This window comes from Protopterus annectens, chromosome 2.part0 (genome assembly GCF_019279795.1).
Source record: "Protopterus annectens isolate FY-2018-M chromosome 2.part0, PAN1.0, whole genome shotgun sequence".
Lineage (NCBI taxonomy): Eukaryota > Metazoa > Chordata > Ceratodontiformes > Protopteridae > Protopterus > Protopterus annectens.
The window spans coordinates 770,977,022-770,996,209 of record NC_056728.1 but is presented as its reverse complement, the minus strand read 5'-3'; the positions used below and the strand labels follow the sequence as shown (position 1 = coordinate 770,996,209).

Below are 19,188 nucleotides of genomic sequence, written 5' to 3'. Positions count from 1 at the left end.
AGATCTGCACACATCATGCTGGTTTGCACTGTAGAAAAACAATCTCCTTTTCATGCCTATATGGGTTATATTGATGCATCAGTTTTGTGCGGTGGGAAAATTTGGGAAATTATACTATTTTAAACTGAAATTAAGTTCATGGTGTGGCCGGTGGTTTAAGGTGTTCCAGAAAGTATTAAATGCATGCAAATTTCTGGCTACGCTCTTGCTTTCAGTATGATTTTATAAAGATTACGATGTTCTATAATTCCACACTGTGACTAGTCACAAGGGGATCAGCATTTAAGTAGTCATGTGATAGCCAGTTATTAAAGATCACGCAAAGCAGGGAAAAAATCTTAGCTGCTGCAGAGAGAATTTTTTCCTTCTATTTGTTCACTTTGTGTCTGACTCTTACAAAAAAGGTAAGTACAATCGTTTAATAGAACGATTACACTGACAATTTTGCACATCTGTTAGAAGATGCATTTCTTGCATACTTGCTAATATTTAAAAAGTAACTAGTCAGTACACTTGTTAAATAAAAACGCAAAGGCTGTTGGTGCTATTTAATTTTTTTCTGTGGTATTTCATCCTTTTTTAAGTATTTATCCATTAATACCTTTAAGTTTGAGTATGTAGCTTTTTGTTATTTATCTAAAGTACTATGCTGGTTGCTAATACCTCATAAATTGTTCCATGCAGAGATACCGTACTTACAGCTGTTCCACAGAATGGCATCTTTTAGCAATGGGCACATTTCTGGCTGTTTTTCTGTATTCCAGTTCTTGTGGTGCCTGGCTCTGTTGTGCATTTTATCGAGAACCACGCGTGCCCAATTTCCACGTTCCTGTGCCACACTCGATGTATTACAAAGCGGGGAATGTTGTCCTTCTCTCACGGGCTCTGCTGCAGACCGCTGTGGCTCCACTTTAAATCGTGGTGATTGTGTGGAAGTGGCTGCGGACACTCGACCTCATGGCCCCCAGTATTCCCTGGATGGGTTGGATGATCGCGAGCGGTGGCCACTTAGTTTTTTTAATCGCACGTGCCGCTGCAGGGGAAATTTCTTCGGATTCAACTGTGGAAAATGTAAACCAGGGTTATCAGGGGCGAACTGTGATCGGGCTATACAAGCAGGTAAGATGCATTGTGTAAGTTGAAGTGGCGTGGTTACCATTGTTCAGTGTTCCAGATGCGATGTCTTACATGGGCTGCAGAATGTCTTTTATGAAGAAGTATTACTGATAACTCTACTCCCTTTTAACATTAAAGTTGTGAGTACTGTATATTTCAGGTATTGATGAGGTCCCATAATCTGTATTGTTCAATAATTTTCAGCCTGATCAGGTGTTTACTGTGAATGCTTGCCATATGGCATGGTAGAGGTTATGAAAAAATAAAATATTTATAGACTTTCTGGGAAAGGAGAGACATTTTGGACTTGTACGCTCATATGTTGCTCTTCTCAAAACTTGATGTATTCCCTGTATGATAGATACATGATAAAAAAGTAGAATATGTACAGTTCATAAAATAGAGAAATTACCACACCAAGCAAGCATACATTTGCCTTCTTTAGTGGCTTATGTATGTGTGTTTGGCATTGAAAAATCATAACACTGATATTTAAAAATCATAGCAGGGGGTCATAAGGGGAATACTTTGTTAATTTTCTGAATAATAAGTCTTCAAACACTGGACTCAATATGTAATATGGAATATTTATAAAGGCTAAGTCTGGTTATTTAATAATGTATACACCTTAAACTGGAGTAATTGGGTGAATCATTACATCGGAAAGGAATAAGGAATATCTGAAGGAAACATTGTGGTTTTATGCATAAATCATAGCAGCGGAGAACTATGCATTTACTATTTTCTGTGTTTTTTCACTTATAGGCCTGACTGGAAATTTGATGGCTTTGAGTTGCTCAGATGTTTTCCCCATAAGAAGTTTGATAGACATGGATTACATGGTGTATACCTGGCTACACCTAAGTATGTTACCCATGCTTATATCTTAGATTTGTGCTAACATTGGCCGCTGTGCAAAACAGTAGGCAAGGATCTTACCAAGGAATATTTTAAGGAAAGGCAGGCCATTCCTCATCCCATACAGAATGGATGTGATTTCTGATAGTATAACATTTAATGTTCTTAACTGAAAAGTTATTTGGGAAGTGAAGGTGATGCTGGCCATCCCAGAATGTTATTGGAGAATGGGAGGAGACACTGGGCATTCTAGAATATTTTTTAAACCCTCTCTATACACAAAACGCTGTGCACAAGCATTCTTTTCTAGAAACAAATCACCTGATAGCCCATAACTTCCCCCAATACACTACATCCAGCTGCATTCTACTACACCTGAACATAGCATGTCAACTCCCTCCATCTTCACTTTATGTCACTATTTTAAATATGTGTACATAGATTTCTGTTTCTGCTGCACAATTTGTAATACTTTCTGTACAATCATATAATTCAATCTATCAATTAGAAGTAGGAAATTTTCTTATAGTAAGTAAACATATGATGCATTGCTTTACATATGTCTCGTAGTATCTCTGAGGCATTATAACTTTGTTTGCTGTTTTCTTACATCCTGGCTAAACCTCAAAATAGTCCACTCAAATAAGTGTTCTTCCCTGGTTAACAAATTGAAATAAATAAATTGCTGATTGCATGTCAATATACCACTGTTAGTATCTAGTTTCACTTCTGGGTACCATATTTAAAAAAAAAGATATATATATATATATATATATATATATATATATATATATATATATATATACATATACATATATAAAGAGAGATTTCCAAGACAACTAGTATCTTCATATTGTGAGCTGGATGACTTTGGTGTGCCAGGAAGCTGATGTGGTGTGCAATGGAACAGAAAACTAGTGAAAGATTTAGGATCAGAAATAGCAGCAGATCAGTAACTTTTCAAATAGATAAGGAACTGTGTGGGACAAGCTGCCATCATTTGCCATCAAAAGGAAGCACTTGTTGTTATTACTATTATTTTTACTATTAGTAGTAGTCATATTAAGCAGTATGACATAAGTTTTGGTTTTATCCCAGTAGCGTGTCAGCTCTCCACATACATGCAAGTCTGTGCTGTTTTAAAACAGCTGCTTTATTACAAATATTTTCTTGTAGTTTTCAGTCTGTCAAAACATCAAAACAGTTGTCTAAATGTTTACAAATGAGTAAAAGCAGAGCTTCAGATTTCTGCCACTGTGCCTTCCTTTAATCTCTTTAGAGAAAAAAAATCTACTTTTGTGTGCTAGAATCCAGCTTGGTGATTCAGTCTACTGGAAAATTGTTACATAACATGAAAAACTATTCAAATAAAGGAACTTGATGAAAGTATTTTTTAATGTTGAATAACTGCCAAAAGGGTGAGAATCCAAAAGAAGGAAATATTGTCTTTTGCAGGGAAGCAAACCTAGTTGTTCTTCTCTCCCCAGATTTTTATACCACATTTAAGATAAAACAACTCTGGGAGGCAGGGATGGGGCAGCCAGGAATAGAATTATTTCTTCAAATCAGTTGCGTGTGATCTTGGAGTTGTTGGTATGTATACCAGTTTTGGGGGTGCAGAGGAGCTTAATCTTCCTGAAAACAAGATTTCTGTTAATAGCAATCAATGTCTTCTTAGAGATAACTGGTTCTCTTTCTGATTTTATTGGCTATTAATTTAGAAAACTGTTTTCAGTGATTGCAGAATTCAGTCCCATTTATTCAACCAAGTGTATTGCTGTAGTGCTGTAAATGTGCAGCTCTGGTGTACTCTAAGAGATAGTAATTTGAAATTGGCTCTCAGGTTTCCAGAATTAGGTCATATCCTTGTTTCCAATCACTTCCCCAGATACACACATATGCATAGACACACACACACACACACACACACACACACACACACACACACACACACACACACACACTCTGGCTTTAAGTGTAATATATAGCTTACCATTTCTGCATGACATTATGTTTTAGCAGCTTCAGTCTTAAAAAGTACCTTGTAATCTTTGTTGATGTTATGCAAGGCAAGACTGTGGGTTGTAGCTGTGAAACAAGAGTCTCATTGTTAAATACAGTCAAGCTGAGTATTTCTGGTTTCTGAAAATGATTTCTGATTTTCCCTGTGGCTTTTTTGAAACAGATGACAAGTGTTAATGTCAGATATATTAAGGCATACTAATATACTACTTTTTTCATGCTTTTCTTTATAATTTATATAATGAGACTATTACGTTCCAGTTTTAGAACCTATAGCACAGATGAATGCCTTTTAATGTTGGAGACCTGAATTGGTGTAGGAGCCCATTACCTGTAGGTGTCATTCAGCGGCATGATTTTGGAGATTCCTCTGCCTTGCATTTGCATTTTTTGTATTTACATACTGCAGCTCACATCTGAGCATTATAGTGTTTTCACAAATAATGCGAACTCCGCAGTTATCTACTAGAATAGATTAATAGACTATAACATAACTGTCTTCTTTTTATCCTCAGGAAACCATAATGGGCTGCTTAGTAGAGTGCATTCACGGTTCAGCCAAAAGAAAATGTGTGTAGCCAAAACATCATTACAAAACTGTACAGTTTTGGTGTAGATGTTAATGTAGTGTAAATAAATGTTTTCTGGATAATTTCTTTGTGTAATAAATACAAAGTTAACTGTAAAAATAGCTAGGTTTCACTACTTGCTCTAAAAAACTAACACATCATAGTTGTACATTTTTCCATGTAAGCACTCCTGCTGAGTTTTTCTTGGTTTGAAAAAGAAAGAATTCTTAACAACAATAACTTTTCAATTGGAGTCCAGTTCTTAAATCTTTAACTTTATTTCTGCTATTCTAACTACTACTAAAGTTATTTCTTTTGGAGAAGGGGATCTTCATTGGGAATCCTGTACAATACTTTATTATGTTGGGGTTTTTCATGCTGCATCAGCCCTTTTTGTTGTGGAATTTTGACACACTTGAAAATTGCTGGAGTTGCTCTAGACAATGAATAAGGGATATGTAGCATTTTTTCTTCTGTTATTAAAATCACTTACTAAATTATTTTAGGTGGGCGATATTCATTGGGAATCTGCAGGATTCTTTATTATGGCTGGATATTTTTCATGCTTCATTAGTCATTTTTTGTTCTAGATTTTTGGCACACATGAAACTTTTTGCGAATGCTAGAAGTATCTTAGCCATAAGTAAACAATATGTAATGTGCTGAAGTGCATAAGCATTATTGTTTCTACATTACTATCTAAAAGGAGAGTTCTTACATTTTCATGGTTTTAGTGAAATAGTAATTTGTGGTATAGCATGTGAGGTCTACAGTTAGACTTTTGGTCCTTTCAGAATGCTAGTTATTTCTATAGTCAGGCCACCTTTTCTACCCCTTTCGTAAACACTATATGCTATGGTCTGTGGCAGTCTTTCCCAAGAAGGTGTCATCAATGTAAAGCAGAACTAAAAATGAATAAGGCAAATTATCAAAAGTGTGTGGGATGAACCATTAGTGAAAATTCTGCCGTTATTTGTTTATGTTGAGTTAACCATTATTTTCTGCCACTGTAACAAGGCACTGCACAACAGCTATGAAGAAAGTAAATACATTAAAAGCCAAAATATTTCTTAAAGTTCACATTTATAGGTTCATAGGTTCATAGGTAGGTACTAGGCTATCGGCCCTAGGGCACATACAAGCCTAGCCAAAAAATGTACCCTGGCTTTCGCCACCCAAGAAAATTATTCTCCTGTGCCCCTGTCGAGCAGAGCCACAGAAGTGATCCCCGGGTGAATTTCCCATTTCCCATCCAATCATCAAGACTTTTCTTGAAGAGTGCTAATGAGGAGCTCTGTTTGACATAGATAGGTAGTCTGTTCCAGAGTATGGGAAGTCTCTGGGACAGGAATCTATCCCTTCAGCATGTTCTGTTTATTGTGGTGACAAGGTTAAGGTCCCTAGAGTGTGTAGCTCGGAGGGATTGGGATTTCTTTAAGTGGAGCATGTCCAACAGCTCTGGGTTTGACATAGCTTTGTATGTTAGGCAGAGATCACCCCTGAGTAGGCGATATGCGATGGAGGACGGTCTGAATAGGGCATCTGTTTGAGGCCAGTAATCCTCTTTGTGAGGTATTTCTATGGTCTTTCCAGTTGTTGTAGATGTCTTGTGAGGTACATACCAAAAGGGGTGTTGTACTCTTTAATGTGTCTAATGAGTGATGAGTAGAGGGGAACAATGACCTCTTTTTTTCTGGATGAGAATCCTTTTGTGATGAGATGAGCCACGTAGAAGGATTTCCTGACCACTGTGGTGATGTGGTTATCAAAGGAGAGACTACTGTCCACCTGTGTCCCAAGGTCTCTTATCACATTTTTGGCATTAAGTAGACTACCAGCTATGTAGTAGTTCATGGGTACAGAGTTTTTACCAAAGGGGATGACGATACACTTTTTGGTATTGAGCTTCAGGCCATGGCTTTGACACCATGTATCTGTCTCAGTGAGGCCCTTTTGTAGTTTGTCCACATCGTTAGGAGTTTCGATTATGGCTCCTAGTTTGCAGTCATCTGCAAACTTTGTTAGCCAAAGACCTTCTGTGTTGGCCTGCACTTCAGAGAAGTAGATACCAAACAGGAGAGGACCCAGGACTGAACCCTGTGCTACTCCACTTGTCACTGGTCTGATGTCGGATTTGGAATCCGCTACTTTCACAGTGTGGGTTCTGTCCGTGAGCCAGTTGGCAACCCATCTTGTGACATAGGGATTTATACCTAGTTTAGTGAGCTTATCTATAATTCCAGAGTGGGGGATGGTGTCTAAAGCCTTGGCGAGATCTAGATAAGCTGTGTGAACAATTTTACCCTCATTTATGGCTTTGGTGACTGCTTCAAAGAAGTCAATCAGGTTTAGGAGACATGATCTGCCTTTTACAAATCCAAACTGAGTAGGGTCCAGAGTTTGGAGATTACCAATGTCTTTGTTTATGAGTTCCACGATGATACGTTCCATGGACTTGCAGACCAGGCTCATCAGGCTAATGGGGCGGTAGTTCCCGGGGTCCATTGTGGCTCCCCCTTTGTGGAGTGGGATAACTGTCGAGGTGTGCCATTCAGTGGGTACAAAGCCTGAGGTGAGGCTATGATTGAACATGGTACTTAGGTAGGGTGCCAGTTCATTCTGTAGTTCATGTAGAACGCAGCCTGGGATATTGTCAGGTCCCATGGATGCTGTGTTCTTGGCTTTGGAGAGTGTGTTTTTTACCTGTGCAGCCGTGATTATAGGAACTTTGCATTCTTCCGGTATAGAGATGGGCCCTCTAGGGGGTGAGAGGGTGGTAAAGTTAGCACTGAACCTATCTGCTAGGATGTTGGCAATATCAGTTGATTCTGTATATTTAGTGCCATTATGTTGCAACTCAGAGCAGATCTGAGTGTTCCCATTTAGATTCTTGACATAGCTATAGAATGCTTTGTGGTTGTCTTTTTAGTCAGATTCTAATTCACAGATTAGTTGCACTCAATCAGTATTCACTTGAAGTGAACAAAAGCCCTTGTAATAGCAGTTTTTGTCAAACTGTTTGTAAAGCAGAATTTGTGATATGTTCAATAAATAGAACAAATACTGTAGACATGATTTAGCCTCATTGAGTTTGCATATTAAAGTTATGTGTCAAATGTAAGTTACACTGAACTGTATATTCTGAGTTATGCAAAACTTTCTACCAAATGACATGCAAATCACTGTAGCTAGCCCATCAGCACTGAAACTGTAATCCACATGTATCATTTTTTTATTTAATTAAAATACATGTGCATGTAGTACAATATATTATATTGCATTGACCACATAAAATTAAACTTAACCCAATGCTGAGCATGCTAAAGACTTTTTTGCATTCAATTCTTTGCACATGTTTAAACCACATATAAACTATTATATTTAGTAACATTTTTAACTCTTGAACTATCTATGCTCTTCAATAACATTCCTTGGCTAGAATATGTGACATAAAATAGTTATTGCTGTATTACAGTTGCACTTGGAGACATGACTTCAGGAGCCTATCAGTTTTCATAGTCTTTTTATTTTCATATAACATGACTGATGATGATATTTCTGATATATGTCTTCTTACAAATTTTTGAGTTCAACATATTTGCTTTGTACATATTTCTACAGTTTAATCCATTTTCTTTTTTTCCAAGAACAACAGAGTTTTAGTTTGGCTGCTGTACCAACTACTGTTTATTTATATTTTATTTATTGACATTCATTTACCAGGAAAGTCTGACTGGGTCCAAGGTACCGATTTTCACTGAAGGCCCATTGAGAAAAGATCTATATTTCCAAATTGTGTATTTTTTTCATATAATCTAATTCATTTAATTTACTTTATACTTTTTTCAGCCATCAGTACTGTGGTGAGGCAGGTGATCTGCATTTCAACCTTCTGCCATTAAAGAGTTGAGCTGGATAAGTATTTTTATCTTTCAAAATTGCAAGGTGACAGTCCTTATAGCTTGTGTTAATGTGAACAGTTCTGTCTACTTCCATTTGATGGTGGCCAGTTTGGACTGGATATAATTTATGAATTACCAGCAGTTGATACATATTCTGAATGCTAACATTTTATATTATAGACCAAATCATATCAATGCTTGTGTCAGTCAGTTTGCTTATTCAGCACAGCTTATAACTTCAGTAAATACTTTTGACCTAGAGGCAGCTAGTTTGACACCCTGTAAGATCACACTCCTGTACCATTTTCACTACTTGCACCACAACTGGTCTTTCAAGTCTTCAAAATCAGATGCAACAATTATAATGAACACCTTTATATCTCTTTTATTTTTGTTCTGGAGCTGTTCTTTTGACTGCCTCAGAGAAGAATATCAGCTGCTTCCAGTACTGTTCTTCAATCACAGGATCTACAAGTCTCTTCCACTTCCCTAGTCTTGTTTGACCATGGATTGATGCCTGTGAGGAAACTGAAACATTGTTGGGCAGTGTCATACTGCTGTAGAGTGACTGATTTTTTTACCTCTTTTTCTTCTTGCCCCTGTACACATCCAGTATCATTGTTATGGTAGGCCATGCAGTGGGCATGGGATGAATTACTATAACTTCTGAAAGGGGCTGACAGTAGCAGGATGTCCATCCCACTGTCAGGTAGCATTACACAGCTGTTTTCCCATTCTCCATCAAAGAAGTCAAAAGCACATGAGCGTGAAAACCTTCCTCTTACCACAGGGTATGAGTTGTTATTAGAATGTAGGTCACCAGGATATAGTCAGGACTTTATCCCTGCGCACCCTCAGCACAACCTGGAATACATCTTTTGCATATGAAATACCCGAAGGAAATCTATTCTGTATCTTTCTGTTGACACATTTTATGTGCACAGTTTGGAGCCTGGAGTTTGTTTAATCTGTTGGGAATCCTTTTTGTGACAAAAACTCAAATTATTTGGCTATATAATGCAAAGACTGTATTTGCTGTAGAAGTGACTACTGCTGGGAAAGATAAATTGTATAAGAAGACATGGTAGCAGAGGCTAAGGTGGAGAGAGAGCACTACTGAGGTAATGAATATGAATTTGCAATAATTTAAAGCAGGAGTTCATGACAAGCCTGGTGGGCTAAAGTCCTCAAGGTCATTAAATAGCTTGGCTAAACAATAACAACAATGGGTAATACTATCTTTTAATCAATTTATTCATATATTCCTGTTTAGCACAATTGCAAGTCTTTCTTTGTCTTCATAACAGTGATTGTACTAATGACTCATTTAATTGACTAATTGTACCTGAGTGCTCTGCTCATAGTGGCTCCTATCTTTTATTTGTGAGAGCTACTGGTACTTTCCTTGGAGTGTTTATCACTGACACAACATTGGGTTTTATTTCTATAAGATAATCTCATAGCAAATTTCCTAATCCTGTAGATAAATCAGCATAGTAAGAAGGATATCTTTTTATGGCACCAAAGAGTATATAAGATACCTTTATCACTGTTTGACTGATTCTGTGTAGATGTAGCCTTTGCACTTATGTTTTGAATTGTTTATCATTCATAGCTTCTCAAAAATTGTGTAACCAAAATATTATATCAATTTATTTCCAAGTGCTATACTTTGAAAAATATTTCTATATTTTACGTGCTCAAAAAACAAAACAAACAAAAAAAAACACAAGTGCTGAACAAAGATGTGGATGAAGCCAAAAATCAAACTAGCAAACCCGCAAAGCTTAATGTATTATAGTTTAGATCTTTCATCCATACTAATACAAACACTTCACCAGAAAGACAAAAAATAAGACACACACTTTTTTACTTTATCAGGCAATTAAAAGGATGTGACATCTAAGTAACTGTTAATGATTAGATAATACCACTGTGCTTAGATTTAAGAACACAAAAACTGGATATCATTTCATTAAGACCTCATGTTTCATTAAGATCATAGAACAACTACCAATATAATTTTCTTTTGAGAAAATGATTACTCCAGTCCCCTCCTCTGTTTTCTCTATTGTTTTATAAAACAACAAAAAGAAGAAAAAAAAAACTTGTTAAAATTAGGACAAATCAGTGAATGCCTTGATAGGGCATTAGTCATGTCCTTTTTTAGTATAATTGTGCTGATAAATTCTAACCTTTGGAACCCTCTCAGTCTTTTCTATATAAAATGCTGAGCATGAAAGGCAAGAGGCTACATATACTAAACATTTAGTGTTAAAGATATAATGCCCTGAACATATATATGTCTTATTAGCAGGTCCTATTAAAGTAAATTTGCCACTGTAAATGTATTTTACACTATTAACAGCTACCACAGACATACAGCCCTAAGGGATGCTTACTGAGAAACCTAAAAGCATTATACTAAAATCAGGATTAATGTTAAAACTACCCTTATAACTAAAACAAAGTTTATCAACCCTTATGTCAAGACTATCTGTAAGTATTAAATTTTGCTAATGTTGTTCAGTGATATTATGAATATCTTTATTATCCAGAGAAAATCCCAAATGCATCGGCTTATCATAATCATAATCATTAATCATAATAATAAAAAACAGGACAAGCATGTACCATTCATTTTGTTTTAATGGGTGTAAAACACACATCCATCTTTTCAGTAATTTCATTAATTATACCATCTACCAGTATTTAAGGACATAATCTGTCCAAAAATATCTGTTTAAGAAAACACATTCAATTTAAAAGTTCTGTCATTAGAAACTATTCTAGATAATTTTGTGAACTGGCACTTGACGTTTCATTTCATCCATAACAGAAATGTAAATGAAGAGTTACTAATGTAACCTTGCTATATACATTTGATTCAAATCTACTGTAAGTAACATTCTTTTTTTTAAATAATTTTTTTATTAATTCAACATATTTACAATACATACACAGAAAGGAAGACATTCATCATCATATACTATTATACAATATTAGGGATACATTGAACCATCAGGGTAACTGTATACAATTAATGTATTAAGAGCCTTGATATTTCAGTAGCAACATTGCAAGGCTATCCCAACCACTAAAAATCTAAGTATAATTTACTGATTTTATTCTGATCACTTATTTTTCAGTTTTACAGTTTTACATAGTATTGCTGTTAAATTTAAAAATTCTTTGAAAGCAGGAACTGAGTTTGATTTCCATTTTTCTTTGTAATAACCTTTCTAGCAACAGCCAAAAGACTTCAAAATATATGTTTATTTGTTTTTATAACAGATGCAGGAAGTGGAACATTCATTAGCATTATTGATCTATTTAAAGAACAATTATCAGACCATAATCCCTTAAAACATGCTTATCTCTTCCCAATATACATTTAATTTTTTACAATCCATAAACAGTATTTATACCTTTACAGCATCTCCAACAAATTAAAGAAGCAAGTTTACTAACATAGAGATATAATAGGGAGTAACACACATTCTATGTATAGACTTCCACATAAAAACTACTTTCCATTCTAAAAACTTGACGAAATGTGCCTAACTGATTTAAATAACGTTTTATTCTTACCATCTATTGAGTCACTCAGTCTACCACTATCTAAAATGTTCCAGCATTTTGCATCAGAAATATTGTTATTATTTATAATTAACTTAGATAACTTGGACAAGCTTCCTTTGTAGGTCAGTTTACCTTCAATAATAGCATTCATATATTCATATAATGGGGGAATGGTATTCTGTTTCTCTTCACTCATATTATCAACAGATTCATTTAATTTCTTACTGATAAACAATTTTAACTTGTTAACAGATTCATCCAACTTATAGGGCATGATTCACGAAGGCTTGCACAGAGTCTAAGAGTAGTGTAAGACTCCATGCAGCCTTCGCGATCCAGGAACAGCCCTAAATTCCGTGTAAGAGACCAGCTAAAACGTCTCTTACACGGAGTGGGCGTGGATATGCTAATCACCTCACTTGCAGCCCAAAGGCATGCAAATGAGGTAGATTAGCAATCCAGGAAGCCCAAAGCAGCCCGTGTAAGAGCCGTTTTAGCTGCAGAAATGTACTCAGTTGACAACTGACTATGCTTTTGCAAAAAACACAATGGAGCCATGTCAGCTCCAAATAAAGGGTGCATATGTGTCAGGCAGCATGCCAATGGCCAAATATGTGGCCATTGGCAAGGTACCCCGATGCAAATATAAAAAATAATTTTTTTTTTTCGGCGATCGCTGATGTTTAAACGCAGCGCAGCCCCGCGCAAACGGGCTGCGCTGTATAAAACATAAAAATGAAGGTTATAAACCCACAAATGTGGGTTTTATGTAATACATGGATTTACAATGCAGGGATCAGCAGACCAAAAACAACATGGCCACCGTTTAGTGGTTGCTAAGGGGGGAAGCTGAGTCTAAGACATGTAACTAAGCATTAGTAGGCAATCTGATGTAAATGAGTGTTAGGATACTGAATTCCACTGTCACATAGCAAATGAGCACATTCTGAGTAGTGTAAGAGATACATAAGGGGGAGGAATAGAGTAGGAGATAGGTGACATCACAGGGGGGAATGGTAGAAAGAAATGCAGTTCATTGGAGGTCAGTGTTACATGACAGATGTCAGACACATATCATGGAAAGAGGAGTGCCACAACATAAGCATGGGAAAGTAAAGAAATGAAAGGTGTACATTGTTGCTTACACCAAAGTTTCTTGCTAGGCGTGCATGTGCACGTGTGCGCGCCATGAAGTGCGAGTAGGGCAGTGTGCGTGCGTGTAAGGCAGACTGAGCATGTGGGAGCCTGTTGGCAGACTTGTAACACTGTTTGCACTGGTGTGCGTGCGTTTTAACCCAAATAAGCAGATTCTGAACCGTGTAAGCATGTGTGCGCACGTGTAAGCCACTGTGAGCGTGTTTCTGCTGGTATGCGCATTGCTCCCCCCCTGAGGAAACAGAAAGGAAAAAGGAAGCAACAGAATTAGTAGGAAGCTAGCAGGGAATACTGCTGGAGCTAGCAGGTGAAAACAATTAGAAGCAGGCAATTACACAGGCAGAATAGTAGCTCAGCCAAGCCCTTAAAACTCTGCAAACAGCAGTGCAGGATGTTTCTCTCAAGAGACACTGCAAGACAGGAATAAGCTATTAGAAGTGAAAACTGAAAAAGCTGAACTCAGAGCAGAAATGCTAGGGACTGCCAAGCTGTCATAAGGAGACATAGGCTACTTGCTGAGGGTGGTGACAATGCAAATGGTGCCAGACAACCCACAGTGAGGAGACGGAGAAGAGTGTACAGGCCCAGGGTCACCTACCACGGGTTACATGAGCTGGAGATAGTAGAGTGCTATAGAGTGGACAGAGACCTCCTGCAGCAAATCGTCGAGCTGTGCAGGCCACGCCTCACACACAGAACCAACAGAGGGGAACCCATCCCAGTGGAAACCAAGGTATGTGTTGGCATAAGAATAATAGCAACAGGTACCTTCCAGAGACCAACTGGTGATATGATGGGGATATCACAGGCATCAGCCTCCAGGGTACTGCACTAGTTCCTGGATGCCATGTCAGCACATGTCAGTGATCATGTATATTTCCCCAATGCCCGTGAGGTATTGGCCAGCAATATGTGTCTCGTCCAGCAAATAGCGGAATACCCTGAGGTAGTGGGTGCAATAGACTGCACGCACATACGCATCAAAGCACCAGCCAGTGAGTGGAGTAGGGCCTACATTAACCGCAAGGGCTTCCCCTCCATCAACTGCCAGGTTGTGTGTGATGCCCAGGGCATAATAATGAATGTGTGTGCTGGCTGCCCTGGGAGCTACCATGATTCCCATATCTGGCATTTGACGCAGCTGTACCAGACATTTGCCAATGGGGACATCCCACATGGACACCTAGTGGGGGATGCAGGTTTTGCACTGGAGCCGTGGCTGATGACACCCATCAGAAACGCACACACACCTGAACAGGAACGCCATAATGAGGCACACGCACAAACACGTAATGTAATAGAGCGTGTGTTTGGGCTGCTCAAGTCATGGTTCTGGTGTCTGGACACATCTGGTGGAGCCTTGCAGTACTCACCAACTACATGTACCCAAATTGTCATGGTATGTGCTATGCTACATAATATGATCTTGCGAAAACAGCTGCAGCAGGACCAGCATAGGGCCGGGCCAAACAGCCCCCCACCATTGCCAAGGCCATCATAGGCAGAGCGTGACTCGGAGGAGGAACAACCTGAGCCTGCTCCAGTAGGCAGAAGGAGGCATGCCCAGTATGCCCTGGCCTTAGCAAAGAGGCAATGCATAGCACATACACTGGCTCAGTGGGAACCCTGGGAATGATACCCCTCTCTGACTCACTCATATAATAACAGGGATGCCTAAAATGACATAACCTGCTCTCAAACATGTACAGGGAGTGTAGTATGTGCATCCGACAGAGGCAGCCCTGCAGCACCACCTGAGGCATGAATGCCATGTGTTAAGCAATGTAACACCATGTAGTATATGCACACTTGATGACCCTGACTAACATCCTACCCTCACCAAGCATGATGCCACAATATGACAATGAGATGATCCAGTGCAATAATTGGCTGAAGTATTGCAGTTAGTCAAAGGGGATCCAATGTGTGCCAGCCTGGGATGACATGCTGAGCATGACATGATGCTCCACCTGCTAGGGGTGGCGTGCACCTATCAGTCCAGGCCTTATGGATACTGGCAAAGGCTGCTGTTACCCACAGCGTGCCCTGAATAGGTAAGACTCAAAACACAAACCCACCTCCATAGGTATCACAAGGGATAAGAACCTAGATGTAATGCTACCCAATGCCAGAAGTCTAAACAGCAAGATGCATGCAGTCTAAACTCCCCCAGTATGGAGAATGTTGATATCTGTCCTGTAATAGAAAACTGGGTCAAGGCTCATAACAGCACTGTAACACTACCAGGTTACACCTCATACTGTGCTGTACAGCCTCAAAACATGGAACAAGCTACAAAAGGAGGGTGACTAGCAATAATTGTCAAGGATAACCACACCCCCATGTTGGTACCACAACAAGAAGCAGCATGGACTAGCCATGGTCAAGTAACAGTGGCTAAAACTGCCTCCCAGTTTATAGCCTGCTACAGACTACCATCCTAACACCAGGAACTGCACCTGGCCTATGTTGGAATACATGAATATATCAAGCCCTCCAAACCACATTATATTGTGTGACTGAAAATACCCAGACATAGACTGGGAGAATTATACTAGCTCCAACACTGTAGGACAAAAGTTCCTACAATCCATAAACCAAAATGCCCAGGAACAACGTACCACTCCCACAAGAGGGGTAAGTATACTGGATGTGATAATCAGCAACATGGGTACTGGATGGCAAGATGAGAAGTGTATCCCTCACTGGTAAGACCAGACCATAGAGTAATCACACTGGATATACACATCCCGACCCCAGTCCCTGGCCAGAATACCACAGTGAAAAATATGTGTAAAGCAAAAGTTGCACTCCTCCAAACTGATGTGGTATCCATTAAAGGCCCTGTGCAGGTGCAAAATATGGGCCACACCTCAGAACCTGTTATACAGGCATTCCATGAACACTGTAGGCTCAAAACACAAACCCACCTCCATAGGTATCACAAGGGATAAGAACCTAGACGTAATGCTACCCGATGCCAGAAGTCTAAACAGCAAGATGCATGCAGTCTAAACTCCCCCAGTATGGAGAATGTTGATGTCTGTCCTGTAATAGAAAACTGGGTGAAGGCTCACAACAGCACCGTAACACTACCAGGTTACACCTCATACTGTGCTGTACAGCCTCAAAACATGGAACAAGCTACAAAAGGAGGGTGACTAGCAATAATTGTCAAGGATAACCACACCCCCATGTTGGTACCACAACAAGAAGCAGCATGGACTAGCCATGGTCAAGTAACAGTGGCTAAAACTGCCTCCCAGTTTATAGCCTGCTACAGACTACCATCTCAACACCAGGAACTGCACCTGGCCTATGTTGGAATACATGAACATATCAAGTCCTCCAAACCACATTATATTGTGTGACTGAAAATACCCAGACATAGACTGGGAGAATTATACTAGCTCCAACACTGTAGGACAAAAGTTCCTACAATCCATAAACCAAAATGCCCAGGAACAACATACCACTCCCACAAGAGGGGTAAACATACTGGATGTGATAATCAGCAACATGGGTACTGGATGGCAAGATGAGAAGTGTATCCCTCATTGGTAAGACCAGACCATAGAGTGATCACACTGGATATACACATCCTGACCACAGTCCCTGGCCAGAAAACCACAGTGAAAAACATGTGTAAAGCAAAAGTTGCACTCCTCCAAACTGATGTGGAATCCATTAAAGGCCCTGTGCAGGTGCAAAATATGGGCCACACCTCAGAACCTGTTATACAGGCATTCCATGAACACTGCCAGGAATGCTTGGATTATGCAATCCCAAATAAAACCAAGACACAATGCCATACATGCAGGCATCTGGCATGGTGGACTCCAGCCATTACCAAACCATGCAAGAAAATGAGGAAGCTACTATATGATACAGCATACATAAAAAGGGAAGTAATCACTGATCAGTAGTATGGCAATAAATATATCCACACATACATTTCACTAAGGCCAGCTACAACAAGTTGAATCTGTGAATCTTGAGGCAATGTTACACCTGCCCCAAGTACACAGACAACCCTGAACTCCCCCCAAGAAATACAAATATATGTGAGAGATGCAACCGTTTATCCAAACCGGAGGCTGAGCTCCCTCAACTCAGTACTGTCAAAACTAGTCAGGAGGAGAAGGTAACCACACACACCACAAACCCAGTCCCACATACACCTATCACAACTGCAAACCAAAGACATAAACACAGAAAAACATTCCCAGAGGCCCTAATTACAAACACACCACACCAACAGACACCTCCAAAGCAGACACCCAAGCAACCACAACCTCCAAACATAGCACATGCAACACATAGTACACAAAGCTGGTGTGCCAAACAGTCACAGGCCAGAAGGAGAAACAACATGCCTGATACAGTTGTAATAGGTGACTCCATAGACAGACACACTGCTGTCCCGCTCACCAGACTGAACAAGGGAAAGGGTACAGTAAGCTGCCTGTAGGCTGCTACAGTATGCCACATAACACAAGTACGCAGGTCACCCCAAAGCAAGTAGAAATATGATGCAGTCATTGTCCATGCTGGCGTGAATGACCTGAGATATACCTCCCTGGACTACATGAAAAGAGACATAGATGAGCTCTCCAATTATGTAGTCTAGGCCAGTATGACACTGACCGTTTGCAGAATCCTACCCTCACCAAGAATGATGCCACAGTACAAACACAGAATGATCAACTTTAACAAGTGGCACAAGTACTGGTGTCATTCCAAGGGGATCCAATATCTGTCTGCTTGGGATGTCATGCTTGACAAGCCATGCTGCTGTTCCAGGGATGGCTTGCACCTGTTACCCCTGGGCGTCTGGATATTGGATAAGGCTTTTGCCACCTCCATAGAGCCTTTCGTAGGCAAGGCTGAAAAGACTAACCCACCACCCTAGAAAACATAAGTGGAAAGAAACAGAAGGGTAATGCTGACCAATGCCAGATGTGTAAACCTCAATATGCATGCTCCCGAGGCCCTCCCCAGTATGGAGAACATTGATGTCCGTGCAGTGACAGAAACCTGCAGCAAGCCTCCTGACAGCACACCAGCACTACCAGGTTATACCTCATATCATGCATTATGGCCCCAAAACCTGGAACAAAACATGAAAGGAGGGGGAGTATCCATATTCAGCACAGACACCCATACGTCCAGGTAACTGACAATGCACAAAGCATCGGAGACCACCCATGTGCAACTAACTGTAGGCAAAACTGCTGTACAGTCTGTAGCATGCTACAGACCACACTCTCACACACAGGAACCCCACCCAGCCATCCTGAAGACACTGGACAGTATGAATGTCCCACCAAATACCAAACAAGGTACTCACAAATTACCACATAGGTTGTAAACTATTATGTATGGAAGGAGTAATCAGGAACCTAGGGACACAAGTGGACAGTAACCTGTTATGTGACACTCACATTGCCAATGTGGCTAGGAAGACTGTCTATATTGGACACCGTATCATGAAAGGATTCACATCTACGTCAACAGAGGTCATTGTGCCCCTATACTGTTCTCTTATCAGACCCATAATCTAGTACAATGCCTCATTTGGGATGTACCTTACCTGACACCTGCAGCAGTTAGAAAGACCTCAACGGTACTTCACCAAGAGGATAAAGGGTCTCAAATATATGTCATATGCTGCCTGGCTGTAGATACCCCAGCTGAATGCAGTCACATACTGCCTACACAGAGGCGTTGTATGCCTGTTGTACAAGGCCATGTCCAACACAGGAGTAATGGACATGCTCCACCCCAGAAAACTCAAAGCCATCGGAGCTGTGAAAGTGAGAGTGAGAGATATCAGCCTCAACACATTATGAAATAGGATGTGCTGGAGGGACAGATACATAACCCTGAGGCTCCCTACACCCTGGAACAGAATTCCACTCCATGTTAGGCAGAGCCCCTCACTGACACACTTCAACAGGAATCTTGCCAAGTGGATGGAAGAT

At 39.7% G+C, this 19,188-nt stretch overlaps 1 protein-coding gene across 1 annotated transcript in view; it reads left to right on the top strand.

The window, feature by feature from the left end:
* The first annotated feature begins 295 nt into the window (after positions 1-295).
* Positions 296-19,188, top strand: part of TYRP1 (tyrosinase related protein 1) — a 268,556-nt gene continuing 249,663 nt past the window's right edge. Inside the window, exons 1-2 of the mRNA XM_044061082.1 lie at positions 296-404; positions 685-1,119. Of these exons, the coding sequence (XP_043917017.1) occupies positions 714-1,119 (406 nt within the window). The 5' untranslated portion in view covers positions 296-404; positions 685-713. The remainder of the gene's footprint in view (positions 405-684; positions 1,120-19,188) is intronic.